The 14,972-nt window shown below is 32.0% G+C and overlaps 1 protein-coding gene across 1 annotated transcript; it reads left to right on the top strand.

Moving 5' to 3' along the window:
* The first annotated feature begins 985 nt into the window (after positions 1-985).
* On the top strand, positions 986-6,610 carry LOC132553857 (pre-mRNA-splicing factor SPF27-like). The gene is made up of 8 exons (XM_060218139.1): positions 986-1,060; positions 1,690-1,782; positions 2,917-2,987; positions 3,259-3,360; positions 3,652-3,762; positions 4,143-4,223; positions 4,532-4,631; positions 5,832-6,610. The coding sequence occupies exons 1-8, from the start codon at positions 986-988 to the stop codon at positions 5,841-5,843; spliced, it is 645 nt and encodes a 214-aa protein (XP_060074122.1). The 3' UTR covers positions 5,844-6,610.
* The last annotated feature ends 8,362 nt before the right edge of the window (positions 6,611-14,972 follow it).

Below are 14,972 nucleotides of genomic sequence, written 5' to 3'. Positions count from 1 at the left end.
CTGTTAAATCCCCACTGTGTTAAACTGTAACATCCCTATTCACTGTAAGGATGTATGATACTTGGTGTCCATATTCAATTAATATAGGCTCCAATCGTTAGTTTTGAAAGTTTAAAAAGGAATTCAAGAAATATTTGGAATATTATTAAAATATCAATAATTACATTAATTAATTATTGATTATATTATAATATTAGATCTATTAATCAATGGTTAATTTTCAATGTGTCCGTTTTTACATGGAATATAGGTCCATTTGTATAATTGAACAGGGAAGCAATATTTGATATACAAGTTACCAGGAGAATGATCTATTTCATATAGGGATACTTATTCAACGTTTTGATGGACATTGGTCGATTAGTAAAATTATACCTTTAAATATTGGATATTGATCAGAACCATTTTGAACACTAATTTTGGTCCAATAATGTTTTTCAATGAAATAGGTGATAATGAATATAAAATATGTAACTAAAATAATCATGACCCAAGCTACATGTAGCAGGGCCACACGCTTATTTTGATTGTTAGTCTATTTCTATGTTGTGTTAATCGCCCTGTCAACAGTCAGGATCATTTTGAGGCGAGGTGTGAGAAGCTGGCGGCAACCTTACCGAATAGCATACGGGAGGCCCGACGCATGTCATCAAGAATAATCGTGAGAAGACTGAAAACTGAAAGAAATTTCTGGGTTAAAATGCTGAAAAGAATATAGGGTATTACTTTTTTTATGATACCGGTATTGTTGAATCAAAACCTTTCTTTCGTTCATATATTTGCATTTGTTTTATTGAATTTTAATTTATATTATGATTATGTGCACATGTTGGTATTTTCCTCTTGTTTTATCTATTCATTTTTCCTACAGTATTTTTTATATTTTTAAATATTTTTGTTTACCTCTAGTAAGTTTTCCGGATACTGTATTCCGGATAAGGTGAAAGTTTAGACATATATAAGCACATCCGCAGAACAAAGCAACATGGCCGGCGAAGTTGTTGTCGATGCGTTACCGTATTACGATCAAGGCTATGACGAGTCTGGTGTCAGAGAAGCTGTAAGCAGATATGAAAAAAAAACATGTGGAAACGTTTCCCAAAACTGAATGACTTATTTTAATATTAACAATGTTTGATATTGAAACTTCTTTTATGAAAGACGAAACGAGTACCCGGACTTCTACAATCATTACAAGATCAATTGCTATTTATGTTTTACATCCTACCTGTGTGCTTCTATACTATCAATGTATTGGAACTTATAATTATTCCAAATTGTATAATCCTAACAATCCTTTTCTAACATATCATGAAATAGCAAAGAATATAATTGCTAATATAATCCATAGTCGATAAATACGATTGTTCATAATATTACTCTGATGAATACCAACCACAGTCTATTCTGATATTTTAGTATAGTTACAGAGACATGCTATGTTTTTATCGTTGTGTACGGTATGGAGTTTCCATGTATAGTTCAGATTAGTTTAAACTTGCTTTTATTAAAATATATAAAAATTGTTAGTCCGGATTGTGTAGATTTATGCACGACGTATTCGAAAGCTAAGTACATGAAATGAAATTATTGAATTTGCTTGAACAAATATTGAATTTCTTATAGTGCTTGGACTGTAATAAGTAAAGTTAGGTCCCAATTTTACATCAGTAAATATCTTATTTTCAGGCTATGGCCCTAGTGGAAGAAGAAACCAGAAGATACAGACCAACAAAGAATTACTTGGAATACCTACCAACAACAAATATGTCTAACTTTGAGGTACCTAAGAGTGAAGCAACTTAAAATTTTAAAAGTTACCATTTAGATGATTTTAAGTTGGTCAGACACAGATTTCTGTATAATATAATCTCATGATTATTTAGTTTCTGCTTCAAGAATTTTTGTTAACTCAGGCTACCTACTTGCAGTTTCCAACAGATTCATGTTAAAACCATAACACTCTTTCCTGAATACATTTCTTCAACGTAGCCGAAAATGAAAATTTTAATACAAATCATAGTGTTCTGCACTGATTTTTAACCTGATTCCCTGATTCCTCGAGTGTATGTATTAGAATATATAGGGTTATAATAATGTATTGCCTGAATATGGCTGTTAAGCCTGAAAACGTTAGCGGAATACATTTGCTGTGTTGATTTTATTCTTTTCAAATATCTTATCGATACACAAAGCATTTTTAAGTTACATCTATTAGAATTGTATATACTCTGAACATAGAGGTCTATTTCAATTTAAAAGAGGGCAGTCTGATGGGAAATCAGGACAATAATTTGAAGGCTGGTCTAAATGAAACAGTATCTGCTTACATAGTTGTCATAATGGACTGAGTATTAAGTACTAATGTATTGTTGGTGGTTTTCTATTTATCATATCAAATAGAAACATCTGACAGAATTCTGGCAATAGTAATTATGTTTAGTATGGTCACTTCCATGATTTTTTTTTTTATATTTCTTAACAACATTGAGACTGAATGAAAATTTCTAATTTCTTTGAAATGTTTGCCCCATTCCACAGTACATGCAGGCAATAAACTCTTAAACTCCACTACGAATTCCACTTCTAATTATAAGTTCAATGTGTGTAGTTTTTGTGAAAAAAGAAAATATGATAAGAATATACCAGGGCTCTCACACCCCATTTTGGGACTGGGGCCCTTAGAATTGGGGAAAATAATGGTGTTTTCCTTAAAATTGGGGAAACTTGGGGTCTAAATTGGGGAAAAAAAAGATACTGTTTTGCATTGGGAATGGGGCTGAATATCAGCCCCAAATCTGGCAGATCAAGAGCCCTGTATACAAAGTAGGAAATTGTCAATTTATATAAAGTTATGTGTCTCTTAAAATGATAAAATTTTCACTGCTGCTATGGCTGTACATTGTATTGTTTCAGACGGAAATAATGAAAAATGAGTTTGAAAGACTTCAATCCAGACTGCCCATGGATATGTTAAGTATGAAAAGGTGAGAACTAAATTGATTGCTATCAAATTTCTTCAGATCCAGAGATGAGAATCCTACTTTCATCCTATGTAAAATTAATATCATATAGGAACTATCTAAATTGATCACTACCAAATTTCTTTTTATCAAGAGATGAAAATTCTACTTTCATTGACTGTAAATACGTAATTTATGGGATTTTTAAAAACTTTATCTTTAGTTGATTTATTTTTGAGATATTCCAATCGTAAGATGAGGTTTTCAATAAAGTATCATTTTATTTTCCCCAAAGATATGAACTTCCACAGCCTTCAGCTGGAAAAATGACAGATGTGTCTGCCTGGACTGAATGTGTGGAGAATTCTCAAGCCCAGTTAGAACATCAGAGTCTCAGGTATGTTAAAATCATTTTTAAATACAAATTATGTCAAAAGTAGAACCATGAAACTATAATTCTATCATAATAAATGTTGCACTTTATAAACAGAAAAATATACTGAATCATTAACAAAAGGAAAGAATGGTGAATTCAGTGCCATTGAAATAGAGATAAGAGGGTATATGACACCAGTGTTCTGTAGATTCAATTGTTTCGATATTAAAATCTTTGTGATATATGGTTGTAGAAATAATATGTGCCCAATGTCATTGAACCTAATAATATAAATATTTTTGTTTTTCTTAGGATTTTAAATTTGGAACTCATATCTGAATTTGGATCCCACACTTGGAAAAGCTATAATAATGTCCTCGTTCAGATGTTAGACTCTGCTCAGAAACACCTTCAAGATCTGAGGTAACTATCTTCTAACACAAATCATTATTTATCTGTGAAATCACAGAAATAATAAATGCTTTATCGGATAATATGATTTTTGTGTTAGAGTTATCTCCACTGCTTTCTTCAGTATATCACATGCACCATAGAAAAAAACCGGTATGTGTGAAAAAAATAGTTATAATATGTGATGTTTTATAATATTATTATTTACACCAGTAAGTTCAATTTTATTTCTATAGAAATAAAACTAATCTTGGCAATTGATTGGGAAATGATAGGACAGAGGTATTTTGTAGGATTAGAATTAGAGTTAAAGGTTCAATCATTTTTTTGCTTAATGATTTCCTGGAGATTAGTTCTCTTATCAACATCAAAGGCATTTTTTTTCTTTGCAGGAAAAAGATTCAGGAGATAAATTGGCAGAGGAAAAATGAGCAATCCAATGCTGGTAAAGATCTGAAGGAACTGGAAGCAAGGTATATTTCCTTACAATGAGGATTTATTTGGTATAACCTGTCTTAATCATATTTATAAATCCTTAACCAAATTTATCAAATTTACTTTCAATTTGACTCAATTCTCATCAGTTTGTATTTAAAAATTTCCTTAATTAGCACAGATAATTACTTACTTGAAAGTATAATTCTTAAAAAAAATGTAAAAAAAAATTGGAGACAGAAAATATGTGGACAAGAGATGGAACATAAAGTAAATAAGAATGGGGAAGAACAACAACCATAGATAACAGTATATAAAAAGAGTGTTGAAATATCTCTGTTTACAGCTGGGTAGGATTAGTCAGTAAGAACTATGAAATTGAGCGGGCCTGCGTGGACCTGGAAAAAGAAATTGCGGACATGGAGAGGAAAAACAGAAGCAAGAAAGTAAGATATTTATCATTGTAAATAGATAATTTTGGAATGTGTAGGAAGCTATATACTCAGAGGACTGAAGAATTCATTTGCCTATAGATCTTGGTTTGATATACCAGTACTTTCAACATTGTTAGAATGTATGGGTGAAAGAGTCCAAGACTGCCTTTATCATTTCTATAAAAGCTGGATACCGCAAAAAAACTACAGGGTGGTGGTCACCAGAAGCCCTCCTCTTGCTAGTATCTCTTTACTACAATATTAATTCACCCCTTAGTTTTCTTTGTGCCATATCAACACGTTTATTTTGATTCTCAGCATTAAAGTGAACATTATATATATGTCAAGATTTTCCTTTGTTCCGATTGGATAAGAGATCATCATGTGCAAGTCAATGTATTTCATAGAAACTCCATGTTTCTGACCCTCAAACAGCCCTTTTGGAACTCCATGTACATAAATTGAGAAAATCTTGACCATTTAAACCCAAAGATATTATATTTATTTGTCTTAGAAGATAATTTCCTATATTCTAATTCCATTTTTTTGTTTAAAGGTTTGAACATTTGGCGACATTTTATATCCTCAGTAATTAAATTATCGATAAAGATATATAAATGTGATAAAGATATATAAATGTGATAAAGATATATAAATGTGATAAAGATATATAAATGTGATAAAGATATATAAAAATGTGATAAAGATATATAAATGTGATAAAGATATATAAATGTGATAAAGATATATAAATGTAAATGTAAGTTGAAAAATAAAGACCTTTGATTCAGGAAGTATTTTTCTACCAACTAACACAACATTTTCCGCATCAAAAGTCCATAGTTGATAATTATTTGTTGAAAGTCACATGACGCAGAATGTCAGTGTGATTATGATAAACATTGCATATATGAAAAATAGCAATACCATATTTATCTTGAATTGTAGTGAAGGGTTGGGCTTTTAATGGGACACTGACACTGAAGCATGTGTTGGTGGTTCCACTAAACAGTTATAGATAGCTGTGTGGATGAGCTTGTTAGATATAAGGTTGTTGCTTGATAAATATAGTATATTCTGTTAGACAGTTGTGAAATGATTATGATATTTAATGGAAGTTTAATAATAGAATATATCATATTTTGAAAATATATCATATTTTGAAAATATATATAATTTTGAAATGTATTTCCTTTTTTTTTTTTTTTGCAGTCAAAGAAATAATAGAAGCTTTTTACTAAAGATCGATTTGATGCAGTCGTAAAATAACAAGGGTGTCAATTACACCACAGAGTCTACAGCATCAAGGACACTGCTGCATCAGGAAATTCACAACAAGTGGACAGTGAATCTGTAGGAACTCTTATTCAGCTGTGGCAGGCTACACTAAAATAAGGTTACATGTGTCACTACAGTGTTCTGTTGGCTTGAACTGTAATGTGTGATGGCCTCATGTTTTATTATACTCATACAGAAGGGAGTGTGGATGGGATGCATGGTTGATGGGTTTTAGAAATGAAATCACACAACTATTCAGCAGGCAAAAAAGAAAAAAAAGATTGTCACAAGTGGTTTTTCAATTACATAATGAATCTTTTCTCATGCTTTGTCATTAAATTTGATTTTCTGAATGCTAGATCAATAGAGAAAGCTTGTTCAAACCTCGCTCCATTTCCTTGAACTCCTAGACCAGATATAAGCTATTTTGCTGTCTTTTGTCTAGTATCTACTGATCTAGAGATCTACTGTGCAGGAGCACCCTTATATCAGACAATGTAGATTCCTGGTGAAGCACCCTTCCAGGAACCAAGTCGTTTCTGAATTTAAAATGTGTTCATCATATAATAGCAAAACATTCATTCATTCATCTTAACTATTTTCGACCAATGTACTTTTCATATGATCATAAATGAATCTAATATGTGTATTTTGTAAATCTCACAATAATGTTAACATATGTAATTTGATTATTAAATAAAATTTTGAATTTTTGTCGTTTTTTTTTTATTTTTTGACAATCTGGCAGAGGATGTTTTCATTATATAAGAAGTCATGATTTGTCATTATTTTTTCAACTTATATTTGACAATATTTTTTGTGTTTTTGTGAGTGAACTGAACACACTCACATGATTTGTCATTATTTTTTCAACTTATATTTGACAATATTTTTTGTGTTTTTGTGAGTGAACTGAACACACTCTGTCACAATGGTTTGTATCTAATAATCTATTGGCCATTGATGTTTTCTCTGCATAAAGCTGTGAATTAAATAACCTATGTGGTAACGTTAGCGTTGATCAGTACATGTGATTTAAACCTGGAGTGACTGGATTTTTATCCAATTTGCTCCACGGTGGAGAAGAATGTGTTTTGTGATGAGCTGAATTTCAGTACCTTCACTTAGAAGATTTCCTATGGAATAAAGTATGTGTACAAGCCTTATCGCATGAATGCAGATATGCTTTCCCTAACAAATCCACACAGTCCTGATTTCATGTAGGTTGGCTAGAAATACACTTCATTTTTCACAGAATACAGAGTTTGATAATCTATGGGTAGTAATAGGTAGATAAAACGGCGTGTTTCATATATTAAGAAGAACAGTTTTTCTAGGGCAAAATGTTACTCTTCACTTTTGTACAGAGATCACCTCGACAAATAAATATGACATTAACACATCATTTTCTGCTGTACAACATGTCTGGGTACCATTTCAAGGTATTATTAAACTAAAAACATTACTATTTTTATGTGCTGAAATCTACATGAAGCTAAGGTATAATGTAGATATAAAGGAATGACCCTTATGAATATATTTCCATGGGAGGTGAAACTGTTGTCACCAATTGTGATTCTACAACAGTATCACACTGATGATAAATTAATATAACATAATTGTTTTTGGGATAATGAATGAAGGGAAACGTAAGTTACAACTTGATTTGCTCAAGCGGACGATAGCTTTTAGAGTGGTTGAAATTGATGGAGCGGTTGGTACCTGTCACTACATCAGGAATGAGTTATGATTATTAAGGTAAACAGATCTTAAAACTGGAAAGAACGCTTTTCTATCGCAATGTATTGAGATTATCAATTGACAGATTTAAACTCGAAACATGTACCAGAATACATGTTCTCCGTGTCCTGTGTCGCTGGTGCACTAGCTTCAAACAACGAATGAATTGACATTGCCACGATTTTCCTGATGTGCATAATATGTCCTTTGAGAATAAAACTTTTAAAGCACATTTTCTATAAATTTGCAAGACCTTCATTTGAAAAAGTTAAGAAATCTTAAATCTGGGACAGTTGTGGTATTCTCAAGTCAATCTTAAATTAAAGTAAACAGTACGAAGTTAATCCTGTAGCGAAGTTAAATTTACTTTCGTTTAAAACCCTCGGACAGAAATCTTATAAACATTTCCTTATTTATTGTATACCATTATGTGTCGCTGACTTACATGTTTACATTCAATTCTCCGATTTTACAATTAATAATTGTTAATTATCGTCTGGACATCGGTTCCGGAGCGTTATATATTTCGGAACGGCTTTTTCGTCGAGCCGTATCATATGAACTACTGACCTTCGATTTTGGCTGCTTCCAGAAACAAGGGGGGAAATGTGATTTCAACCAATCACCATAAAATATTAAGAGTATATATTTCAGTGGAAATTTTTGTATATTGTTTGTTAATACACATTTATAGATGACAAACATCCTCCTAGATGTTATGAAATATCGTATCATTTCATCCTCAGATGTTAATGTTTCGTTGTTCGTCTGTTATGTGAATAAAAATCAACAGGGAATAATTGTCCACGCCTTCTCGCAATGTTTTGGCTACGGAAGTCCAACCATGCACGTCTTATATTGAAAAAAAAAATGATGAGTTTTGAATTATCACTCTTGATGACTCATTTCTTATTTTATTTAACTAGTGGGTTGTAGACCGAAGGAGGAAATATCAACCTTTTGATAGTTATAAACAAAGAAGTTTACCAAGAAATATGACTCATTTGCGGAAAAATAAAAAAAATAAATAAATAAAATAAAAAAACATGCATTTAAAGGTGCACACATACCATTCATCAAAATCTCATTCCTTCAACTGGTGGTTTTATGCAACAAATGTGTTACTTTTGATTCACTGTAAGCTAACTTAAACGTCTCTTTGATTTAATGATGTCATCAGCATCGGAAGTGCAGTCACATGTCCGATACAGATGTCGGTAATTTTCTGTGAGCGAATTTGAGATCGGATCAGTGGATATTTTTTTTTTCAGAAAAAAAAACCCACTGTTGTTTAACGATCAGTTTCTTTTTAAAATAAATTTCATAGAATGAACACATATGAATTGATTCATGTATTTGTTTGATAGCGATTCCTCGACTTAGCGTAGCTGGCGATAAATGTTTCTTAAGGGGTCCGAAACTAATGCGCCAAGGATACATATGTGTTAATATCTTCATTTACAAATAACAACACTTGTTGTCGTTAAATTAGAAATGAATGATTACTAGCATTTTTTCATATGCATACATGTAATACAATGTAACTTCGTTTTTAAACATAATAACATCCTTGGCGATAGTGTGAATTTCGCCTTGTACAGGGAATAATATGCATACAATATATTGTACAAATACAGTTATCATTACTGTTGTGTCTATGTATTCAATTTTTCCACTTCCCATTGTCAAATAACAATAGGCCTAACCAAGTTTTATAGTATGTTGTGCACGTATGTTTCGTTTCAGACTTTCTGTCAATGTAGTGATAAAAACAGTTTCACCAAGTTTTTTGCAAGGCATGATCACCAAGACCTATTGAGAAATAATTCGTAACTTTGCGTGAAGTCTCTAAAGAAAGCAACTAATGCTTGTTATGTGGCGCTGCCGAAAATGCGACGGAATTTTTTTTTGCGGAACACTTTCATGTAACTGTGTAATACATGCCATTCCGTTCGGATGTCCTTCGGAAGGTATGCTTTGATATACGTAGCGCCCCGGCTTGATTGATGTGTTCAGAATGCCTGCAAGGAAGAGAGCAGTTTGATAGCCACCCATGTGTTTCACTGAAGTATGAGCAAAACACGTTCTATATATATATGTATGTACCGGTATCTTTTGTCTTTAGGTGTTGAATCAGAATGGTTCTCGCTCGATGAAAATTATTACACTAAACATGCATTTTGTATTGCAGAAAATAAATGATATTGTCTATCCGTCAATAGTAGTTTTTGGCGAAACGTTGCAGATGAATTTATCTACCAATTACAATATATTTTACCTGTGAAGTCTCCCATTTAACAATTCTCTCTCTCTCTCTCTCTCTCTCTCTCTCTCTCTCTCTCTCTCTCTCTCTCTCTCTCTCTCTCTCTTGTTTATGATTGTTTCATTGCTATTACATCCTGCTGCCATCCTGCTGCCACCTTGGACATGTAATGTGTGTGTATTAATATGTTTGGAAAGGGCTTTATATCAGTTGTAATACTGGTGCTCATTCCTATTTCTGCTTATGTACAATATAATATGTTTAAACCAAATCAAATCAAAAAACAATTTTATCGCGTAAGTACAAATGGATTAGATAGTAGAGTATGTGTCACTCGCTCAATCTCTGATTACACAGTAGACGAAAGAGGTTTCTTCTGGATATTGTGAGACCAACTGATTAATTATAATTGAAATTTAACTACCATATAGTTGTCCAATAATTTGATAACTATATAATCTTCTTTAACCATTCACTAACTGATATGGGGAATTATCTACAATAACATATAAAGGAGTATCAACATCAAAGACTTTAACGCTGTCAGTTGATAAATTATTTCTTGTATAAATAAAAGAAAGAAAAAGAAGGGTTCTAGGACAGAACCTTATGAAACACCACCAGATTTATTTTATGAAGTTTAGAACTAAATTCTATAGTCTTCAAATGTCACATTCAGGCACCTATCAGTTCAATCATCTTAAACTAATGAAATGATATATTAACTCTTCCCGAACACCAAGTCCTATTCTGCTTGTGAGACTCCGTGTAAATTTTTCCTTTGTTCTTATTTCGTTGAATGTGAATTTCAATTATGATTGTGTTGACATGTTGGTATTTAAAAAAAATAATAAGATACCTTCATTCCAATTCTTATCGAAGTATATGCCAATATGTAAAATGACAAATCTGACATTATCCATATTTTTACTTATTTCATCAAAAACATATATAAAACGAGAATGACTAGATAAACTAACCTTTGTGAAATCCAGCTTGTCGCTTAGTAAACAATATGTTTAGTAATAAGATTAAATAGATATATTAACAACAATAAAAATAAGAAAATTTAATATTGCAATGAAAGGACAAAATATTTAGGATTAATATTATCAGGGCCTTGTCATGATCATGTCATGACCTTATCTAAAGGTCGATTTTTCAAGGGAGATAAATCTGGCATCGACATAAGTTTAAGGCTCCAGTTTTAAGTTTCAAGGAATCAATAAGTTTGTAATTTCAATATTATATATATCACAATACCTATATTGATGTGAAACACAAACGCAAGAAATATCTCACTGAGATCTATCATTCTAACATAGTATAAATTCAAAGACAGCATGGAATGTGTTAAGTTAATGTACATTAATACAGTTAACACAGCCTTTTATCCACAGAGCAGAGTACTTGAAATAGGTCTAACCAAACAAGCTCTACGGCTGTTGTTCAAGCTATTAGCTGAAAAGAATGAAGTTAATACACAAGTAATTGCTATCAAATGCTGACAAAAACAAGGAATGATACTTACTTCCAGTTTTGCAATGTAGCTTAAGTGAGGATTCTAAAGAACAGGCCTATCTGTATATGCGAGCTGTGCTCAGTGTGAGCCAAATAGGTAAAATAATTTTCATTATTTTCATAATCTTCATAAAATAGATAAATAAATAAAAGGTAAAATGATATCTTATCTAAAAACCCAGTTATAATGATACTAAAAAGAATTAAAGTCTAAATGAAAAAAACTTATTATGATACATTTTCAGATTAATTCCAGATGAAATGTATTTTATGATATCTAGACCCACTTATCTGACAAGGCACTGTTTAGCACATATAAAAAAGGTTTGTTTTTCGAACGGTGTATTAATTAGTTGTTGCTGTCATCTGATGTAGATACAGTAGAGTAGAATTAAGTAATCAAACAGCCAAGAGCTTCATATGAGGTTTATTTCGATGCTGTTTCCGTTGTTGTTAAAGAAGGACCTAGATTATATCAGATGACCTTGGTGACATACATAGACTAGGCCCTGTGTTTTTTTCCAAAGTCTTTCTTTCATAATTCTTAATATCAAAATAACGACTTGACGTTTCACCAACTAAACAACACATTTATATCATGAGAGCTTGATGAAGTAGACATCAAATTACGATAGATTATATATGCTTATGGTACTTACTGAAGGGTAGTTTGGACAGAACAGATAATGTACAGTAAAATCTGTCATATCTCGAAGGATGACAATAAACAAGGTCACATTTGGCAGTGGATCTTTTGATGCAGGTTAAAAAGACCACGAAAATTAAATTCCTCTATCAGGATAAATATTCCTTACATAATTTTTTTTTCTGAACAAAAACTTCATCGTGTTATATTGCAACCTGAAGTATCGGTTATTATGATATTCCGGTAACTAAACTTAAAGAACTCGGTACAAGGTGCCTTATGTGGTCACAACGTGGTTAAATAACCCAAGGTAAGTGTTAACTTCATTCACTAGAAACACGTTCTGTTCTTAGTTGTACCGCTCTACGTAAATCACATGAATGATACATACCTTTGGCAAATATGTCCCAGAGCAATCTTCCTCGTACGTAAATATAGGTGTGAGTAACGGGTACATATGACGTCACCGACTGACCAAGTATTGTAGGAAGTAAAGTGAAGGTGTCATAACGTTGTTTGGGCTATACTTTATCTATATGGGAATATCGACATCGATAGCTTCCGTTTGTATCAACCATCAAATTAAGCGATTGAAATATGATATTTAGTATCTGTAGGCGGTTTTCATTTTGATGCTGATTCACAAAAATAAACTCTCAAAATCTCGAAATTGGTATACCGAATTCAAAAGAGATAGCACTATAATTTTGACACAAAACCTTGATGGGATTGAAGTCAGCAAATGACCACAGATATCACAATGAATCATCTAAGTTTTACCATGAAATAACTTAGAACATTCATATTAGTAATCAATTTCACTGACCCTATATCATTATGTAATTACAATAAAAATGACACAGCTACATGAGACCGAATGGAAAAACAGCTTAAAGATAATAAGATAGAAATAGAAATTAAATTCATTTTCAATATCAAGATGTTCACTAGAGTACAAGTCCTTTTATCTCTGACAATATTGGTAATCTTCCTCTTTCAGTTTTAAGTTGATATTATGGCCGTCCTGTTGTTAATATACCTTTCTTACATAGATGGTTAATGTGTTTCTTTAACGAAAACTCATAATTATCAACCAGACAATGATATAAAGAACCTTTCAGCAAGTAATGGACATCATTATTTTAAAAAAATATTTGCAATCCCCCTGTATATTACTTTTTGTCCAAACTTCGCTTCTATTGGTACCAGAAACCTATAATCTAACGAATGTTTATATTTCTAATCGCCTACTCAATGTTATCTAAAAGATGTGTTCATAGAACGCTTTTGATTATATCAGATATATGAATGTTGGAAAATGTATTAAATCACAAGGGGCTCGTGCACCTCCGCATCTAGATTTTCACTTGTATTTCGATAACTTTGGATTTTTCTCAGTCGCCTCAAATTTTTCAAGATTTTGGTCCTGGAAAAACGAAACAGCTGTATGAAGAAGTTTAATTCATTATGTGTATCTAATTCTGATATCTTAGAAATTGCTATTTACATGTTTACTGGGTTTTTTAATCATACAATACACATATATCTATAAACTTAGTTCACTATTTCAATATTTTCTACTTTCTAATAATATGTATTGGACATTTACCTAACTTATAATACAGTAAATTATGATATGTACCTATAGCAAAAGTCTGTTATTAAAACATTCAGTAAGTTTTGTTGGTACTCACAGCGACAATAAAAGTAAAAGCGAAGGTATAATGATGAACCACGCTTCAATACACTTTTCTACCATCTTATCATGCCATTTGGGATTTCATCACCTTCAATAATCCTGTTAGTGTTTCAATTCCTCCGATCTTTAAAGTTTCCAGTCTACTCGGATTCTGCTGTTTCTCTCCGAGCTCTGATTATGGTTTCGTGTGGTGGAATAAAATATGTTTGTCACGAATCTGTTTTAGAACAACAGAGAAAATGCAAAATCTGAATGAAAACTAAATGCAATGAAACTGGGGAAAGATTTACACAGATACACTAGAAACAGTTATAAGGTAAATAAGACCTTCGTCGACATCCGCCATGTAAATCACAAAGACATACTAAACACTTTAAGATATGAAGAAGTATAAGTAAATGATACAGTTCCTGTTTTATATCGAATAAAACTACATCACACGACTGAAACATTTTTTATCTGCTTTTGAAACAAGATCTGATCGTTTCATTACCAGCTAATTTTATTCCAGTGTCAACATCATTAAGATAATAGTATAAAGAGTACAAACCAGTATTAAAAGTTCTATGACTAATATTGTGTAAATATACGTGGCAACAATTATATTGTAACATTCCCTTGTAATAACATTTTTTCAGATCTTGACTAACATAACGTATAATTAACGGAATGTATATGAAACTGTTAAAATAATATTGATATTCGCCTGAATAGCACTAGAGACAAGAAGAATATTTATAAAATTGTATAAATATCATTAATATTGATTTGATAGATAAAGATAATAGATCTGTACATTTATCGGGTATTAGGTAGCCATGCCCGGATTGCCCTTGGACGTATATCATGACACCTGCAAAATGTAAACAAAACTATCTACAGGGAGATAAGAATAAATGCTTGTGTCATTTGTACAGGGACCATAAAGCTTTCACCGACACGCGAGTTGTTTGGCGCTTCACTTCCCACTCGTTAATGATCATCTGTCATGTCACGCCTCGTTGATTTTGGTCGGCTAGTTCCGCCTGAAGGATTTGTCACCGGCTCGTGACCAATAGCTACTTCCTGTGGCTAAGTCTTGATAAGTTCGACACTGTTCAATGTTTCGACCACTTTGAACTTAATCCACCCGAGAAGTAACACCAACAATTTCGACAAGAACTGCGCACACCCAAAAAGGACTTACCTATTAGGAACAGTAACACT

This window comes from Ylistrum balloti, unplaced genomic scaffold (assembly GCF_031769215.1).
Source record: "Ylistrum balloti isolate Yb309-2 unplaced genomic scaffold, AGI_CSIRO_Ybal_v1 Utg370360, whole genome shotgun sequence".
In the NCBI taxonomy this organism is placed as follows: domain Eukaryota; kingdom Metazoa; phylum Mollusca; class Bivalvia; order Pectinida; family Pectinidae; genus Ylistrum; species Ylistrum balloti.
The sequence above is the reverse complement of the archived record's forward strand: the minus strand, read 5'-3'. Positions and strand labels throughout refer to the sequence as shown.